This window comes from Platichthys flesus, chromosome 12 (assembly GCF_949316205.1).
Source record: "Platichthys flesus chromosome 12, fPlaFle2.1, whole genome shotgun sequence".
Classification (NCBI taxonomy): Eukaryota; Metazoa; Chordata; class Actinopteri; order Pleuronectiformes; family Pleuronectidae; genus Platichthys; species Platichthys flesus.
This window is the reverse complement of record NC_084956.1, coordinates 7021598-7038051: the sequence shown is the minus strand read 5'-3', so window position 1 is coordinate 7038051 and position 16454 is coordinate 7021598. Positions and strand designations below refer to the sequence as shown.

The window sequence follows — 16454 nt, the reverse complement described above, 5'->3', positions numbered from 1 at the left end:
TCAACACACAAATAACACACAAACACACACACAGCTCCAACCAAACTACGTGGCTTTTGAATTTTATTTTTCTCTTTTAATAAACTTGGAACATTTGGTTTTCAACATCGCCGTGTGAAAAACAAAGAAAAAAAAAAACATCCACAAAAGAAATAACGCCGCAGTGGTACGACGTTAGCGTGATGCTCACTTACGTAACGTTAACACAGCACAGAGAGCTCAGGAAAGAGACGAAGAGAGAGAAGACGTTTGCTCTGGACTGTTCACATCCTTTGTACATGTACATGTTAGTCGTCCAAAGCAAAATACAGTCAGATCTTGATTACAATACACACTGTACATAGCAATCTGAATAAGGCAACATAGGGACTATCAACCAGTTATGGAAGCTGCTGCAGGTTGTTAAGAAACTACAAAATAAGTTTTGCCTTTTGTTTTTGCATCGTCTCCCCTCCGTGTGTTTGGAGCAGGGCTTGTCAGAAGGAGGACCGTGGACAGATGGCGGAGGAGTACTGCCAGTATAAGAACCTCAAAGCGAAGCTCCGCCTACTGGAGGCCCTGCTCAGTAAACAACAGGACTCAGCCAAGACCAGTTGAGTTGACTCACAGTGGGACTCTAATGTAACTTAACAGGACTGGATCAGATCTGAGAAGCTGGTGGGCCTGGTCTGTTTTTGTTATGCCATGCTCATTATGTGGACGCACTTTACATGAGGAGAGCGGTGATGGAAGTTGGAGAGAATCTGTTTGTTGAAATTCTCGGGACGACTGCAGAGATATTTTTTTCGTCCCAAAAAACAACTCGTCCTTTATCATGATGTGACACGTCTCGTTACAAACCCGATGTAGCACGTGTATCTCATGTAGCATTAGTCTGTATCAAAGATGAAGCGCTGTAACTACTTGGTGTTAGTTACATATTCGTTATTTTAAGATGACCGTACGTATAGCTATCGCACTTTGCCTCTTTTTTTTTTTCTTGCCAAAGTTCTATTTTTGGACAACTGTGTCCATAGTTCATGTGGAGACTGTATTTTTTGTCTTTGTAAAACAAAATGCGAATGTTTAAATGCAATCAGTGAGACAATCCAGTCGTGGCTGTGCATGTCAGTTTGTTTGTGTCCTGCGTTGTGCTATGAAATGCGCTCTGAACTTTATAGTGAATCTAAATCGTGACCATGTAAATGATGGTGAACCTTTGACATTGTAATGCAAGTTTTACTGCTGTCGAATATGTCTTCCCCCCCTATTTTTTGCCTTTGTTTAATTAATTCCCCCTAAATGCTGTTGTTGACAATGATCAGAGTGTGTGACATTGTGCACTTCTGGTTTATATAATTTTCTATATATATATACAATATATATATGAATATCAATAAAAAATAAATATTTTTTCACATTTATTCTGCTAAACACAGTTCATGGTTCTACTTTCTTTGCACTGACTACAGTAAAAGAAGAGCGAGTGTTACAGAAAGGTTGCTAAGTTAGAGGTCAGCTTTCAGAACTGCATCATGCTTTGCTGCTTCTTCATGGGAAGTTCACATGAGAACTTTCTACTGGTTGTTTCATTAGATTCCACAGCAGTTTCATGTCTGGTTTTTAACACCTTTGTTTTAAAGAAAGATAACCGTTGATGCTGCGGCCTTAGAATGTTGTAGTACCATTTCATGCCACTAGTAGTAGGAGGTCAAAAAAAAAATACAGAAGTCAGATTTTCTCGACTGTGGAAAAATAACAAAACATTTCTAGAAAAAGGAAAACTAGAAACAACAAAATGCTCGTCCACAATCGTCGGCATGTCAATAACAACAAGGCAAAGGTCATGAACAAAATTAAAATTAAAGAAAGAGGAAACTGAATGGAAGCAGCCCATGTTTTGAGTAGAGTTAGAGGGTTTGGTCAGTACGCCAGAGATGACTTGCAGGATGGATGGATGAGTCCGTGGTGGTGTGTCAGCTGGTGGTCCCTTATGTGGACATCTTCAGGTTTGAACTGATGTATGCTTTCAACATGTAAGGGCGACCCCTTTAAAGACGAGGAGGCGATGGTGCAGGTGTCAAAGTGTGAGTCCCTTCCTCTCTTTTCCTCCGTTCGTCTTCGGGGACTGTCGGTCTCTTCAGAGCACAGAGCGGTGTCAGAGAGATGTCGGTGTGCATGTCTGGGAGTCTACTAAATCTGCTGCTTCATGCATGTGTTGGTCTGCTTCATCAGTTCACGTGGACTTCCTGTGTGTGTGTGTGGAGGCCGGTCACCCCCGAGTCCTTCCCTTGCTCTCCTGCAATCTGCTCGTGCTTAGCGCCCCACACTGATGTTGCAGGTCTTGCAGCTCGGGTCCTTCTTGGCGTTTACCGTGGACATGCTCATCTGCTGGTACCCGCTGATCTCGGCCACCGTGCCCGACGCCAGGTCCACGGGCTCCGTGTAGATGACCTCCAGGATGACGTCCTGGGCGTGATGGAACAGCAGGCCGCCCTCGCCCTCCTCCACCCGCTTGCAGGTGAGGAAAGGGTTGTTGGCCATGTCGAGCAAAGGGAGGCGCTGCTTGCAGAAGTCATCGCCCTTGGAGCCCTTCGGCGCCAGGACCAGAATAACGAAGTGGTAGGCCGTGTACATGCAGTAGAAATCTCCAAAGTACAGGTTGGTGTCGGGGTTGAAGAGCTTGTCGGCCTGGACCTCGAAGCGGTGGCGGCCGTACGGGGAGTCCTGCGGAGGTTTGCCCGTGTTGAACTCTGTGTTGCAGCTGAAGAAAAGGCCCTCCAGCTTCCCACTGATGGGCGAGCCGTGGCTGCCGCTGTCGTCCTTCACCGACGGCAGCATGCGGTTCTCCTGCTCGTCCCTGGAGTTCGGACAGAAGAGAACGAAATGTGTCATGAGCAAACAGAAAACCATTCATCAGCTTCCCTCGGGGGCCGATCAGTAACAAACACTGCTCATCTTTTAATAAAGTTCTCCCCCCCCCTAAACAAATTAAAGTGATTTTTGAATTGCCAGAAAGCAGTGGCACCACTTTACTTTCATTACAGTATTATGAACAGTGTGTGACGGGGGGGGGGGTCTCTATGTTAATCACATTAACATCCAGTTCGTCCTCGGGAGAAAAGATTCACCGTCACTGGAAAAAAAAACTACACTTTTCTTTATCATTCTCACAAACTGCCAGAAAACAAAAAGCTGCTTCCTGACTGCAAATTAACAAACCAACACTCAAGGCAATGAACACTATTGTGGCAGCTGCCCCCCCTCCCGTAGAGCAAATCTGATCTCCGAAGCTCCAGCTATGAATCATAATTATATGATATCACTCCAGAGGTTTTCATTATATTCATAATTGATGCTTTGTTGTGGGCATTATAGAATTACACAGCGTCCCAGTTCAGGTCAAACGATCCGAGGCCCCCATCGGGTCAGTACTGTTGTTCGCCACACGGTGGTGCAAGTTTGACAGAATGCACACAGTGGCGGCTGCGACTCAGCAGAAGGGGATGAAGCCTGAGCAGATGACGTCATGTTTTCAGAGCTCTAACAAAAGAGTGCTCAAAGGCTCCTGTGCAGCGACAGAGAGGATGGAGAGGAGCCATTAGAACCAAGAGACAACAAGAGGAGGACGAGACGGGAAGGGACAGAAGAGACACTCGACTGAAGCAGCAGAAGCTCCAGGGATATTCTCCCTCTCTGGCTGTCACATGCTCCTCCTACATAAAAGCAGACTTCTGCTGCCACGAGTATGATTTGTTCTGTCTCTATTCATTCGCCCGCATCTCCGAGCAACTGTCTGCTGTTGTCTGACAGAGTTACACAAGGCGTAGCTGCTTTGTTCTGTTGTATTCATCTGTACAGTGTGCATGTGCAGAGGAAGTCACTGCTTCAGTAGATTGAACTACACGTGTGGATTTATGGATCTAATCATCAGGCTGCACTCCAGAGGTGAATCCTCAGCTTGATCTGGACTCCAATGCATCGACCTAAAACTACGTGCTCTTTATTTGCCTTTTACCTGGCATGGTCAAAATATTCTTTGTTCTGGTTCCTGTAGAAGACGGAGAGAGGCAGCATCCGGCCGGCGATGGCCTCGGCCTTCTCCAGCAGCTGGTTTAGATGCACCGTGGAATAATCTGAAAAAGACACAGAAGAGCTCATTAATGGAATTAGTGAAAGGAAATGGACAAACATCATTATAGGAAATCCAATTATTTTCATGTGAATTCTGGATATGAGCTCAGGGATCCTGACGCTCTTCCCTCCCTCACGTCTCCATAGTTATTCAGAGGCTGAAGTGACTCAGCATTTACACCAGAAACCTTCTCAGTCAGTCTTATAGTAGAACCTACTTTCCCTCACCACCACCGAAACACAGCTCTGCCAACCCGGTGTGGAGATGATCCAAAGCATATGTATAAAAAAATCTGAATGATGCAGTCATCCCAATTTCACTACGGGAACTCGAACACGCCACTGAGGACGATTTGAGTGAAAAGAGAAGATTCTCTGCTCTCTCGTTTTGAGGAAAAGGAAAAAAAGACAAACTGTTTAATTTCATACTTTATTACTGTAATATCAGTTTGTTGTAGAAAGATTACTCAGCATTAAAGCTGTCAAAACATTTGTTAGATCTTGAGCCTTTTAGTTATAGTGAGGAAAAGTCTCAGCAACATCTTTAAGTATTTTCCTTCATCACCTCCTTGTATGAAACACACACGCACACGCACGCACACACACACGCACACACACTTTATTTCTTTCCGTATTCTCTCACATGTATGAACTTGAATCTCTACTGAGAGAAGGAGGATTTGTTTTCATTGGCATTTATTTGTTAGATTGCACAACAACTACACAACCCATTTTGTGGCACATGACCCAAAGAAAGAAGAGCTCTTAAGATAAATTAGAACATATAACCACAAAGTGTTTTGGGTTCCGTTTGATTAGCTTGAAAGGTATAAATAAAGTTTGACTGATTGAATCCTGGCAGTCCTGAAGGGACCTGATGCTCCCTGACACTTTAACTTCAGGACAAAATCTCTGTTTGATTAATACTTTGGTTTATTGTAAACTAGAGACATAAACATGTCACTGTGACCATGTTTGCATGAACACATTAGTAAATAGGGGGAAGGGGGGGGGGGTTACATGTGATTACGTGTTGTATGTTTTAGCCTCCTCACCCTCTCTGATTACTCTGCTCGCCAGTCTCCACGCCATCATCTCTCTCCTCCTCCCCCCACGCTAAGCCTCCAGCCTGCGATGTTGAACCCTGTGACCCCTGCATCAGAAGATATACAGCACAGCTCCCCTCCTTCCTTTAATCCCTCTCTTTCCTCAGCCCCCCCCCCCCCCCCCCCTCCATCTCTCCATCGATCGTTGCCTGCACTCAATTTAAATTAGCCTCCCTTTAATATGCACTGTGCTGTGTCCTTCCCTCCATTGTCTCCTCCCTCTCTGTCCTTTTTGGTTCAGTTGGTCACTGTTGAAATGTGCGATGTCGCCCGTGACCGGTGTGTTTCTCACCGCCGGTGCAGAACTCGATGATCTCACTCCACTCGGAGACGGCGTAGTCCCCGTCGGTCTGTTTGGAGGCGGTCTGGACGGCCACGGTGTACTCGGTGCGTGGGCTGAGGAACCAGTGGCCTCGAACCGTCATGGGCAGGGGCACGGCCTTGGCCACCAGCTTGGTCGGAACGTCCTGCAGGGAGGGAGAGAGGAGGGCAGTCGGAGAGTCAGGAGGAACTTCTCCATTTATGGCCGTCTTTCAGCCACATGCAGGTTTTGGCAGACGTCTGCTCGTAATACACTTCATATACATAAGTGCTGGACTGTAGCTTGTGGCCGTCACTGCACTTTTTATTTATGTGTGTACAACAGTTTCTACTTTATTTAACCTGGACAAGTCTCTGAGGGTGTGAGCAGGTCAGTGATTGGACCAGGAGCCTCTGCCTAGCAACAGAGTCACTGCCATTGCTGCACAGACACTATTGGTCACAGACAAAATCTATATACAGTATTTGGACCCTATACTACACAACAGACAGGAAGTGACTGCATGAGAAGAGGAGGGAGAATGTTTAAAGGAGTCTGTAAGAAGCTGCAGTCTTCCTCCTCTTCTTCCTCCTCCTCCTCTTCTTCCTCCTCCTGCTGCCCCTAAAGCAATTACTCTCAGGCAGAGAGGGAGAGAGAGACTGTGTGTGTGATATTCGCCCATTAGAGCTCAGACCACTGGCACACTGGGAACAAAAGCCACCGTGCAAAGTGTCTCCTTGCCTAAAGAAAGGTTATCTGACATGGTTACCTGTGTCCGAGCCTAAAACAGACATTTCAGGTTTCAAACATCAAACTTAATCAAAATTTAGAATGTTTCAGAAAGGTTAGGAGCATTTAGTAGTATTGTTTAGTTTCTATTGCTTATAAATGCATCACTTACACAAAAAAATACATATTTTTAACATATTACACTGTCAAGTGACTCATGCGATTTTTGTCAGAATGTGAAATTTATGTTAGAATTTTTTATTTTGGCCACAGAGCTCATGGACATACAAATATGAGATGAAGTGTTTTTTTGGAGCTGGGACATTTTTTTTTTGTTTCTATAGTTTGGTAAAATACTTAAACTCACATCTCTCTTCTTTGTGCTCTGCAAACTCATTGTGATTTTTCACTTTTTTAAAACACTGAATCACATTTTTCCAAATCCTCTTATTCTCGACAAACTCCTTCCTTCTCTTTGCGAAACGGCACAAATTCCCTCGAGTGACACTTCCACTTCAGACCCTTTGATGAGTCATCCCTCTGCAGTGAGAGACCAGCTGATTCAACCTTGTTACCTTGTGCTTGAACTTGTTTGAGTTCTTGTTCTCCTTCTTGTTCAGGTCGATGAAGTAGTGTGTGATGCGCTCCTTGCTGCGCGGCTCCATGTCCCAGCAGATCTTGAAGGAGTCGCAGGTGATGTTGCTGATCTTGATGTTCTGGGGAACAGGAAGCTCCTCGTTCTCCGAGATGCTGCCGTCCTGGGATTTACTCCCTGTGAAGGTAACAACAATCAATGGTGATGTTTCAGATAATAATGATCTTAATCGTTCGAGTTAAGCCTGAAATACTTTGCTCATAATGACTTCAGTGTTATAAGACGTCAGTGATTGTGCAGACTTTAAAATTCTGTATCTTTGCCGAGCTTTTATTCATCCATTATCTTCCTCTGAGCCAATCCCAGCTGACATTCGGCGAGGGAGGGGGGGCGGGGGGCACTCTGGACCGGCCATCAGTGTATCACAGGGCAGACTCACAGAGACCAACAACAATTCACACTCACACTCACACCTGTACTGTTTATTTGCAGTCACTGGACTGTGGGAGGAAAGCCAGAATACAGGGAGAGAAAACCCAGATAAGGACAAAGCATCACAAAGACAGCTTCTTCACTGACCTGGGATTTGAACCAGCAGCCTTCCTGCTGCGAGGTTGACCACTGAATCACCGTGCTTTTATTGAGCCCTCAGTATTGCACATAAACGTTCCATACCACTACGGTCTCTCAGGAAACAGCACTCGTAGTGTATCCACCATCCGCCCAGCCCAGAGAGTTGCCATGGAAACACATCAGTCCCTCATCACACACACAAACACACACACATATACACACACATACACACACACACACTTACACACCTATCTGCTGCTCAGAACATACGCTGTATTAAATATTTCAAACGCTGCTGAATGAATCTCATCTCTGCATATAGAGTCATTTCTAATGAGTTACTACATATTTGTGTATTTTTCTTTGTAAATCTGTACAACAATTTGTTTTGAGAATGACGTTTTGTAATTTGGTCGTTCGTGAGCAATGACAGTAAAGTTCTTGAATCTTGAATCTAAGAAAGTTGAATTTGCATAAACGTAGAAAATTACGAATTTCACAGTATTTTGTCACGTCACTCTTCAGCCTGTTTAGAAACTCACAACACCAATTAATCACGTCCCCGCATGCAACACAACATGGAACAGAAGAGAACAATCCCAAGTGCACACAGAGGCCACAGCAAATGTCAACGGTTGAATGAGAGCTTTGTAGAATTAGGATGAATATAGACATTGCGTCACGCTGGGACACCCCCCCCTCTTGGCACTGCAACAATGCGTTTCCTGTGCACACTCAGGGGTCCGAACACGAGAGTGAGTAAAAAACAAGAATGTAGAAAATGCACAACTCCACTGAAAGTCCGCGGAGACCAAACAAAGGAAGACGCAGCCGAGCATGGAACCGCTCATCAGCTGAGAGAGGGCCAGAGAAAAGAGTGATCCTGTAATTGGGCTGTGAGGTCTCCTCTCTCTCGCCTCAACACATCAATGAGAGCGATTGTAGATGGATTCATTTTTTAGGAAAACGGACAAAACAGGAAGTGACTCCTACGACCAGTGAACATCTTACAATTTTATTCTGGTTTGGCTCTTTTCCAGATTATGACTTACGACTAAAAGTAACACAATAGACAAAAGTAGGGTCTCCACCCCCAGACCAGACCAGACCCCCTACTTACTTTTGTCCTAATCACTAGTTCCTAATCAGGACTATAGCTGATTACTGCAAATTATCATCTTTATCCAAGAAAGAAACCCTCTTTGGTTAAGTGCCTGGAAGATACCGCTCCCCCCCGATGAAAACTAAATACATGCACTTGGGCGTTTAGAGTTTAAAGATGACTTTACCAGACAGAAATTATATAAATCTTCAGACCAGAGAAAGCCGGTGTTTTTAAAACATGAGATTATTTTTTTGAATCAGAAATCATGTGAGCACTCCGTCCTGTTTTTATGAGAACACCTCGTCCTGCTGCTGATCCACATCTCGTCGTTCTGAACCCCACTAAGCTGATGGAGTTCGGTTCAGACTGAGAGGGTCGACGTGGGACATGACGCAGCAGAACTCGGTCAGAAACCGCTTCAGTGAGTCAGCACAGAGCGGACGGTGATCTCAGCGAAATAATGTCCCCCCCCGAGATCTTCTGCTGCTGACCTCTACCAAAAACAAGAGAAAGACATCTCTAACGTCTGCGTCAGGGAAAAGAAGGAAAATCCAAAAGACACTTAAGTTAAGACACAATGAAAAAAAATGACAACACCTAAAAGAGCAGATTATAGAATAGAGTATCAAGCTTGAAAGAATGATGGAGAAACAACTTAAACAACTTAAATTTGAAAGCTGAAACAAAGCTCACCTTGAAGTTGAGTTTACTGTCGTTTCTAAGGCAGCAATTAAACTTAAGATTTTAGGTTGAACCCCCTAAATTGCCTAAAGGATAATTATTATACAGCGTGACCTGTTTGTTCCTGTAAACATGAACCTGAACCAACCAGCAGCGATGCTCCTGCCGACCCAGTCGCTGTGTGGAGCCTGAATGAGGTTCAACATCAACACCGATGTTTCCCTTCAATCCGACCTCATGCAGGTTTTTTAACCGCGCAGCTCCTTCTGACTCCACACTGCTGATTTAGCTCCTGTTTACTCTAATGCTCTCTTAATTAACCTGCACACGGAGGCACTGCACCGACACAGCGAGGCTCTCCTAACCCAATCAGATATTGCCCACACAACACTCCAGAGGCCGCTCAGTCAGGCTGGAAATGAGGCTATCAGGGAAAACAGGATCTGGACCGCCTTAACTTTACTGGGCAGAGAGAAGAACAGGAATACTGTTCACTCTTTATTCTTCTGAAATGAAACAATATTAAAACATGAATTTTAGTAACAAACACACGTTTTATATTTGTATCTTTAATTAAGCTACATGTCGGCCCAGTGATGTGCTGGGTTTATCCCTCATTTTGCCCACTGTCATCTGGGATTGGCCCCAGCAACCCTTGTAGAGTAAGTAGTATATATAACGGATGGAGAATGTAATTCGGCAGTAGACCATTATGCAAACAAACTCATCATCAAATGTATTAAACAAAATGCAGCTTGTCAATATGAACACAGCGGCTTAGTGAGATCCAGCGGTTTAGCCCGGCACCGACTCCTCTGAGACTCAGGAGGAAAGATGGAGGAGTGAGAGCCAAGGTCATTAAGGTGAAGAGCAGAACCTTTTACAGTCTCACATGGGAGACCTCAACCTCTCAGCGTCACATCATCACACCAGCAGTGTAGCCAGCATCGCTCTTACAGATCTGCTCTCGCACCCGGGTTGCAGCTGCAGCCAATATTCATTTAGTTGTGTCCTAACTTCACCGTTGAGGCTCCTACACACTGATGTTCTTCTGTTACTGTATTAAACTCTTACAATGCACGAGGCAGGGGGGTGGGGGGAGTGTTGTCTAATCATGATCAAGCAAAATGAGTCTGCTTGTAAGCCCTTGCTGTGCAGATTACTCATGCTGTGCACACATGTACAGGGTGGGGGGGGGGGGGGGGGGGTTGTGGAGGGGTGTGGGGTGTGTGTGTGTGTGGGGGGGGGGGATCAACAGAACGTAGCAGCACATTCAACTTGATACACAAGAGCAGCGCACGTGCTTGAGCAGAGAAACAAAATGGAGGACGCAGTAAATATCTGCACTGGTGCTGCTGAAAGCATCACATTTCACAAGATGGAAAGAGGACTCTGTGGATTCTGACAAACCCCATCAAACCTGCTGCCCTTTCACTCAGCGTGCAGCCAAATGCCAGAGTGGAACAGCAGCAGACGCACCAGGATCAATACCAATCCTGTTAACGTGCATATTGGTCCTAATGGCTCTCTGTGGTGGGGCTGGTTCCAGTCACACCTGGCCTCATGCTGGGAGTTACTTGAGCTGGTGAGTGATTCGATTCCCTTTCAGGCCCAAATGTACTCAGTGGAACAGTGGAGGTAAACAGTGTGAGACGTATTCTCACAATGAGATTCACACTTCTTATTCTTATTTTTCATATTTTCAATAAATAACTAAAATATCCAATCAGCCTTGAACCGAGGTGCAAAGAAATACAAGCCACAGATCAGCTCCAAAAAAACCCTGAGAAACTTTATTTGTAAAACCCATATTCACAAATCACAATTCACCTCAGAGGGCTTAACATGATGCGACATCCTCTGTCCTCAAACCTTAACAACAGGGCATCAGTACTAACATGTGAAATGTCCAGTAGAGCTGTGCAACGTCCACTGTTCCACCGTCACATTATCAATTCTGTTGGAGCAACACCACGTCCATCCCTTCATCGCTACCTCCAGCTCCCAGGGGAAAATTCACAGAGCATGTCGAAATACAGACTGTACACAACAATTAAAAACCTTCCCCATTTATCACTGGGTTCTTCAACCTTGTTTATCAGTGGCTGAGGTTCAGGAGGGAGAGCGAGTCGTCCACTAATCATAAGTCCTATGGTTCGATCCCAGTCTCCCTGAGTGTCACAGCCCCTGGGATCTGTGGCAGCAGTGTGTGAGTGATGTGTGAGAGAGAAAGGGCTGCACAGCGCTTTGAGTGGTTCTTCAATTTTTGCTAATCTTGGTCAACAGGACTAGAGAAGCGTTCTAAAAGATACAGACCATTAACATCAGGCTATTTTATATTGTTTTCAAAAGTCGCCACCATGTCCAAGAGAAAGGCTTAAAGTTAATGTGGAAGAATCCATTTATAAAGTGTAGGAGGGTGTAGGATGTGAAAAAGAGACTGACCGTCTCTGACTGCACATAAGTGGCCACTCATTTCAGACGGATGAGCCTCCTACCATTTGAACTGCAGTAGTTTCACGTCTAAAATTGAGGAGTAGACACGAGCGGAGCAGCAGACAGTCACTGAGCACTGGTGCTCACAGGCCTTTTGAAAATCAGGCCTTTGTTCCTCTGAACGAAGAGACAGACAGGGACAGGGACAGGGACAGGGACAGGGACAGGGACAGAGACAGAGACAGAGACAGGGACAGGGACAGGGACCACGCTGGGAGCGAGAGGAGCTGCCAACAGGGAAGCATCTTTCTCTTCGAGTGAGATAAACAAAGCCCAGTTCATCAGGGTCAACAATGTGGAGTTCCACCTTTTTACAAAACCAACAACCTCCTGAATAGCAAGCGACGACAAATAAATAACACAAACATGCTCAATGGTTCAGAATTGCCCCGCCCCTGTTCTTATACTTTCATTTTTAATAGAAGGTCAGAATTTGTCCAAACCCAGAATGAGTCATCATTTCTCATTTGCATAGAATTTGAATTTAAAAGCAGCTGCAGTAAAAATCCACATAATTCTGTATAGAAGGATTTTAAATTAGCATTAGTGTCTCAAATCAAATTTCTATTTCCCATATTCACTAATCCCAGTTTGACTCAAAGGGATTAACATTGGTTCAGGTGTGACACCCCCTCGGTCCTGAAGCCTCGACGAGAGAAAAGAGTAAAACTACTGCTATTTATTTAAAATGCTATAAAACGAAACAACAATATTTAAAACATTCATGAGAAATAACAGTCCCAATCATAAGAGGAGAGGTTTATCAATGTTTAAAGCGTTCGTGCCAAAAGGGAAAATGTCTGACAGAAAATGTTTGAAGCAGATTTCCACAGCAAATCAAATACAAATAACATTCTTCACCATTTAAATCAGTAAAGTGAATCATAAGTGGCAGTGCACTATCTGAGCCTGTCGCCAGCAGAGTCATGGCAAACAACTGCTCCCACTGAGCACTGGCCAAACTGAAATGCCAGCTTACTCAGCCGGTGCTGTGTGTCACCGGGCCAGCCGCCTGTTGCACCACCACGAACTGACTGAGCTCCGTTCAACAAGACCGAGCACTTTGAGTCTGCATGCTCCACTAATCCTCAGCATATAGTGTTTATCAAATCCTCTTGATCTGGTGGCTGGTTCCAGTATGTAGGCTGTAAGCCCCACCTCCTCCATGTTAGCAGATGGGACATGGACCAAACTAAATAGTACACATTCACAACATTTACCTTCAAAGATGGTTTCTGTCATTTCAGGGAGTTTCTTATCACATCGATGAAGCGTTGTATTGGCTGACTCGGAATTGGTCGAAAATATTCAACTGCCCAAGATGGCGGACCCCATCGTGAGGAAGCAGAGATGTGTCATCCATCTTTATACACAGTCTATGATGTTTACCATCCTGGCCGAGCACGTTACCAGGCTGACATATGCTGGTTAGCCTACACAGATAAGATTGTCATCAATCTTACTCATTGGAAAAGATGGATAGTGTGGATATGATATTTTCACTATAGTTGAGATGTTTCAGTTATGATTATGTTGGACTCACCCCAACATTTCAGAGTTAAAAAGAAAATATCAACCTATGTCTGAGAAGCAGCAAATTTTGTGCAATGAAATAGAAAAACAACTTTCTCCCACTGCTGATCTAATCTTGCAAAACTAATTTTCATGATGAGTCTCAACGCAACAGTGTTTTTGAAAAGTGGCAAGAGACGAACAACCACCTCTCTATCACAGACACACACTATCAGATTGAGGGCGACACAGCTGGAGCTGCAGTGTTTTTGCTCTGAGAGATTTCACACAGTGCAGACAGAGTACTTGGATTCATAAATGGCAGTCATCCATCACAGCAACCGAATTATGTCAACGGCCACAGCGGAAGGTCTTCGGAGACATGTAGCATGTATTTCATTATCCCCTGTAAATACACAGTAACTGGGGATGCAGAATCAAACAGGCGGTCCCTTCAGTCACAGCGTTTCAGTGCTTGGGGACAAATTGCTGTCCAGCACAATATTATGGAACCTCTGTGTCCCCGGATCTCCGCACACATGCAGCAGAGACGTCTCTTTCATGCAGATTCTGTTTTAGATTCACTCAAAGCAAAACATTCCCCAGCTCTTGCTTATTCATGTTACGACCCCGTCGCTAAACCGAACCATTAAGGCTGTGACATCCCCTGGAACAGGGCTCACACACAGAAACAACTTCTATCTCTCTTTTGTCCATTGAAATTCTCAAACAGTCCTCGGTGTGTGTGTGTGTGTGTGTGTGTGTGTGTAGTGTGTGTGTTTGTGTGTGTGTGTGAGGGAGAGAAAGCTCTTTCCCACAGATTACTGGAGCTGCATCTATTTTCCATTTGCCAGGTCAGCACAAGGCACGTAAGCCTCTCCTGCCTCTCAATTAAATATTAATGGATATGGGAGATAAATTTAGACAGCTAACTGAAATGAATATGGTCAGAACATTTTTGGGCGTATGGATCGGGATTATAAAAATAGTCTTTTTCTGGGAAAACTGGAAGTGGGCTGTCTGCTACACTGGGTGTGGCTGGGCAGGTGGAAACTTGTCAGTATTTCTGAAAGTTGTTCTAAATGAACGTGTGCAATATTACACTTTAGATATCTGAGAATTATACTGTTGCAGAATGGCAGATGAAATTGAGGCGTCAAATCCACTGGATTTGAATGCAAAGAGTTAAATGTTTCTATGGTGACAGTGGTTCTGATAAACTGCAGCGGAGATTTGCCACCTCAGTTCCTTGAGCCTGGAAACATCAGGTTGGTCGACCCCAGTGCTCTGGATGGAGCAGGAAGGTGAAACTGAATAAAGTGGTGCCAGGCCATTAAAACTTAAAATCCATCCTGAATTTCACAGGAAGCTGCAAGTACTGGTGTAATGTGATCAAGCTTTCTTTTTCCAGTTAGAAGATATGATACACATGACGAAGAGACGTCGGTTCAAACATTAGTAATTCTCTTGAGGTCTTTGGTTGAGAGATTTAAGTCTTTATTCTATTGACGGGCATTTCCAGAACCTACTCAGTTATACTATCATACTACCACTGATAGTTCGTCTGCACAGAATCTAGACATTGTGACTGAGTTGCTCCACAAACAGACACTATGTCGGGGTCTTAATGAAACAGAGGCACTATTTACTCCTGACACTCTACTTGACAAACAGGAAAGTGGCTGTTTTGCTGCAAAGACCAACACGGCTTCATCATAAAAGCTCCTGAGCCGCAGCATAGGAGGCACAACACGAGCACAGGGGTCCATTAGAGAGAAGTCCAGCCCCAGCCTGTGTACACCATTATTAAAATTACAGCTTTAGGATCAGGCCAGCGAAGCACTAAGAGGATATAAACTGCATCCTGCTGTATTCCACTGTGAGGAGCAGCTCCGGCAGATGAGAGAATGAAGCATGAGTGATACAATGACGGCAGAGTGATAAGAAGCTAGGGGTCATTGGAAGGCTCGGCGGTGACACACCATTGACTCCAGGCGCGTCCTGACCGACCAATCCAAATTCAGATCGAGAAAATCTGGAAAAACTCATTAAAATCCAATCAGCCCCGAAAAGGTGCCGTCTCATTTCAATGTCATGCGTGTGCATTAATCGACACGCTTGATTAAAAGGGGGGAATCGCTGTGACCATTAGTCTCAGATGTGCAATCAATGGGTTGTAATTGCAGTGATGGGTGTGTAGGGCTCCACCACCTGTGCACGCACACACACACACACACACACATGTGGGTGCAGCCATGTTTGAGCGTCTCATTCTCTCCTGATGATGACTTGCTTTTTTCCCCCTCCTCACCATTATATTAGCATCAGTGTTAAACCTGCTCATTTAAAAAACGCTTTTATACTTTACATGATATAAGTGGCTTATACATGCATTCTAAGCAGCGATCAATTAGATATCAAGACTCTATTTTATGATTTATAGAGAGAAGAAAACTTTTATCCAGCACAGATGCTGGTAAACGACTTAATGCATCAAAAACCTGAACCTAGTGGGAGTTATTACCAGTTGATTATAGGATAGGAGATTATAAAGATGATTGTTTGTGTCATGCTTTAGGTGCAAATGAATAGAGGCCGGTAACTGAGAAGAGAAGCCCAGGAGCAGCGGTCATAGGCGGGGTGTCCGCCGGCCTCTGTCCATGTCTGTGGTGCTGAAGTCTCCCATCACTTAACCCTGTTCCCTCGTGCGTGCATGTTCAGTTTGCAGGAATGCACCATTCGATTTCTGGCAGAGATTAATGCACCAAAGCCCGACTGCAACAGAAAAGACGCTCAGCTATTCCACACACGCACAAGCGCACCATCCATCCATCCACTCACTCAGAGGAACCGGCGGAGCGAGCGGCCCCTTGTATCCCCTTAGAACACACAACACGGGAACATGATGCGTCTACAGCCAAAGAGGAACACTCTCTGTGCACCTGAGCAAACTGCAGACTGGGCCTTTAATGCATGTTGTAATGTGGAAAGCAAACCTACTCACCATCTCGCTCGCACAACTGTATGGCGTCCAGGCTCAGGTCCTTGATCATCCCCTCGCAGGGACTTAACGGACTGGTGATGTTGTGCGCCAAGGCTGGTACCTCCATCTCTGCAGCGGTGCCTGGATGATGCTGTCACTGGGGGGGAAATGCTGCGGCTCGCTGAGTGTCGTCCACGGGACTTGCAGGAGAACAGCTTGGGTCCTTTACGCACGGAGGAAGGAAAGAGAAAGAGGAAGAG

At 45.0% G+C, this 16454-nt stretch overlaps 2 protein-coding genes across 3 annotated transcripts in view; one reads left to right on the top strand and one right to left on the bottom strand.

The window, feature by feature from the left end:
- Positions 1-609, top strand: part of LOC133966621 (protein FAM13B-like) — an 18441-nt gene extending 17832 nt beyond the window's left edge. For both annotated transcript variants that reach the window (XM_062401608.1, XM_062401607.1), the window contains one exon: positions 471-609. In XM_062401608.1, coding sequence (XP_062257592.1) covers positions 471-597 — 127 coding nt within the window. In that variant the 3' untranslated portion in view covers positions 598-609. The remainder of the gene's footprint in view (positions 1-470) is intronic.
- On the bottom strand, positions 36-16454 carry phyhiplb (phytanoyl-CoA 2-hydroxylase interacting protein-like b). Its single transcript, XM_062401609.1, has 5 exons — positions 16216-16454; positions 6825-7021; positions 5512-5686; positions 3998-4115; positions 36-2839 (listed from the first exon to the last, which is right to left on the bottom strand). The coding sequence occupies exons 1-5, from the start codon at positions 16319-16321 to the stop codon at positions 2296-2298; spliced, it is 1140 nt and encodes a 379-aa protein (XP_062257593.1). The 5' UTR covers positions 16322-16454; the 3' UTR covers positions 36-2295.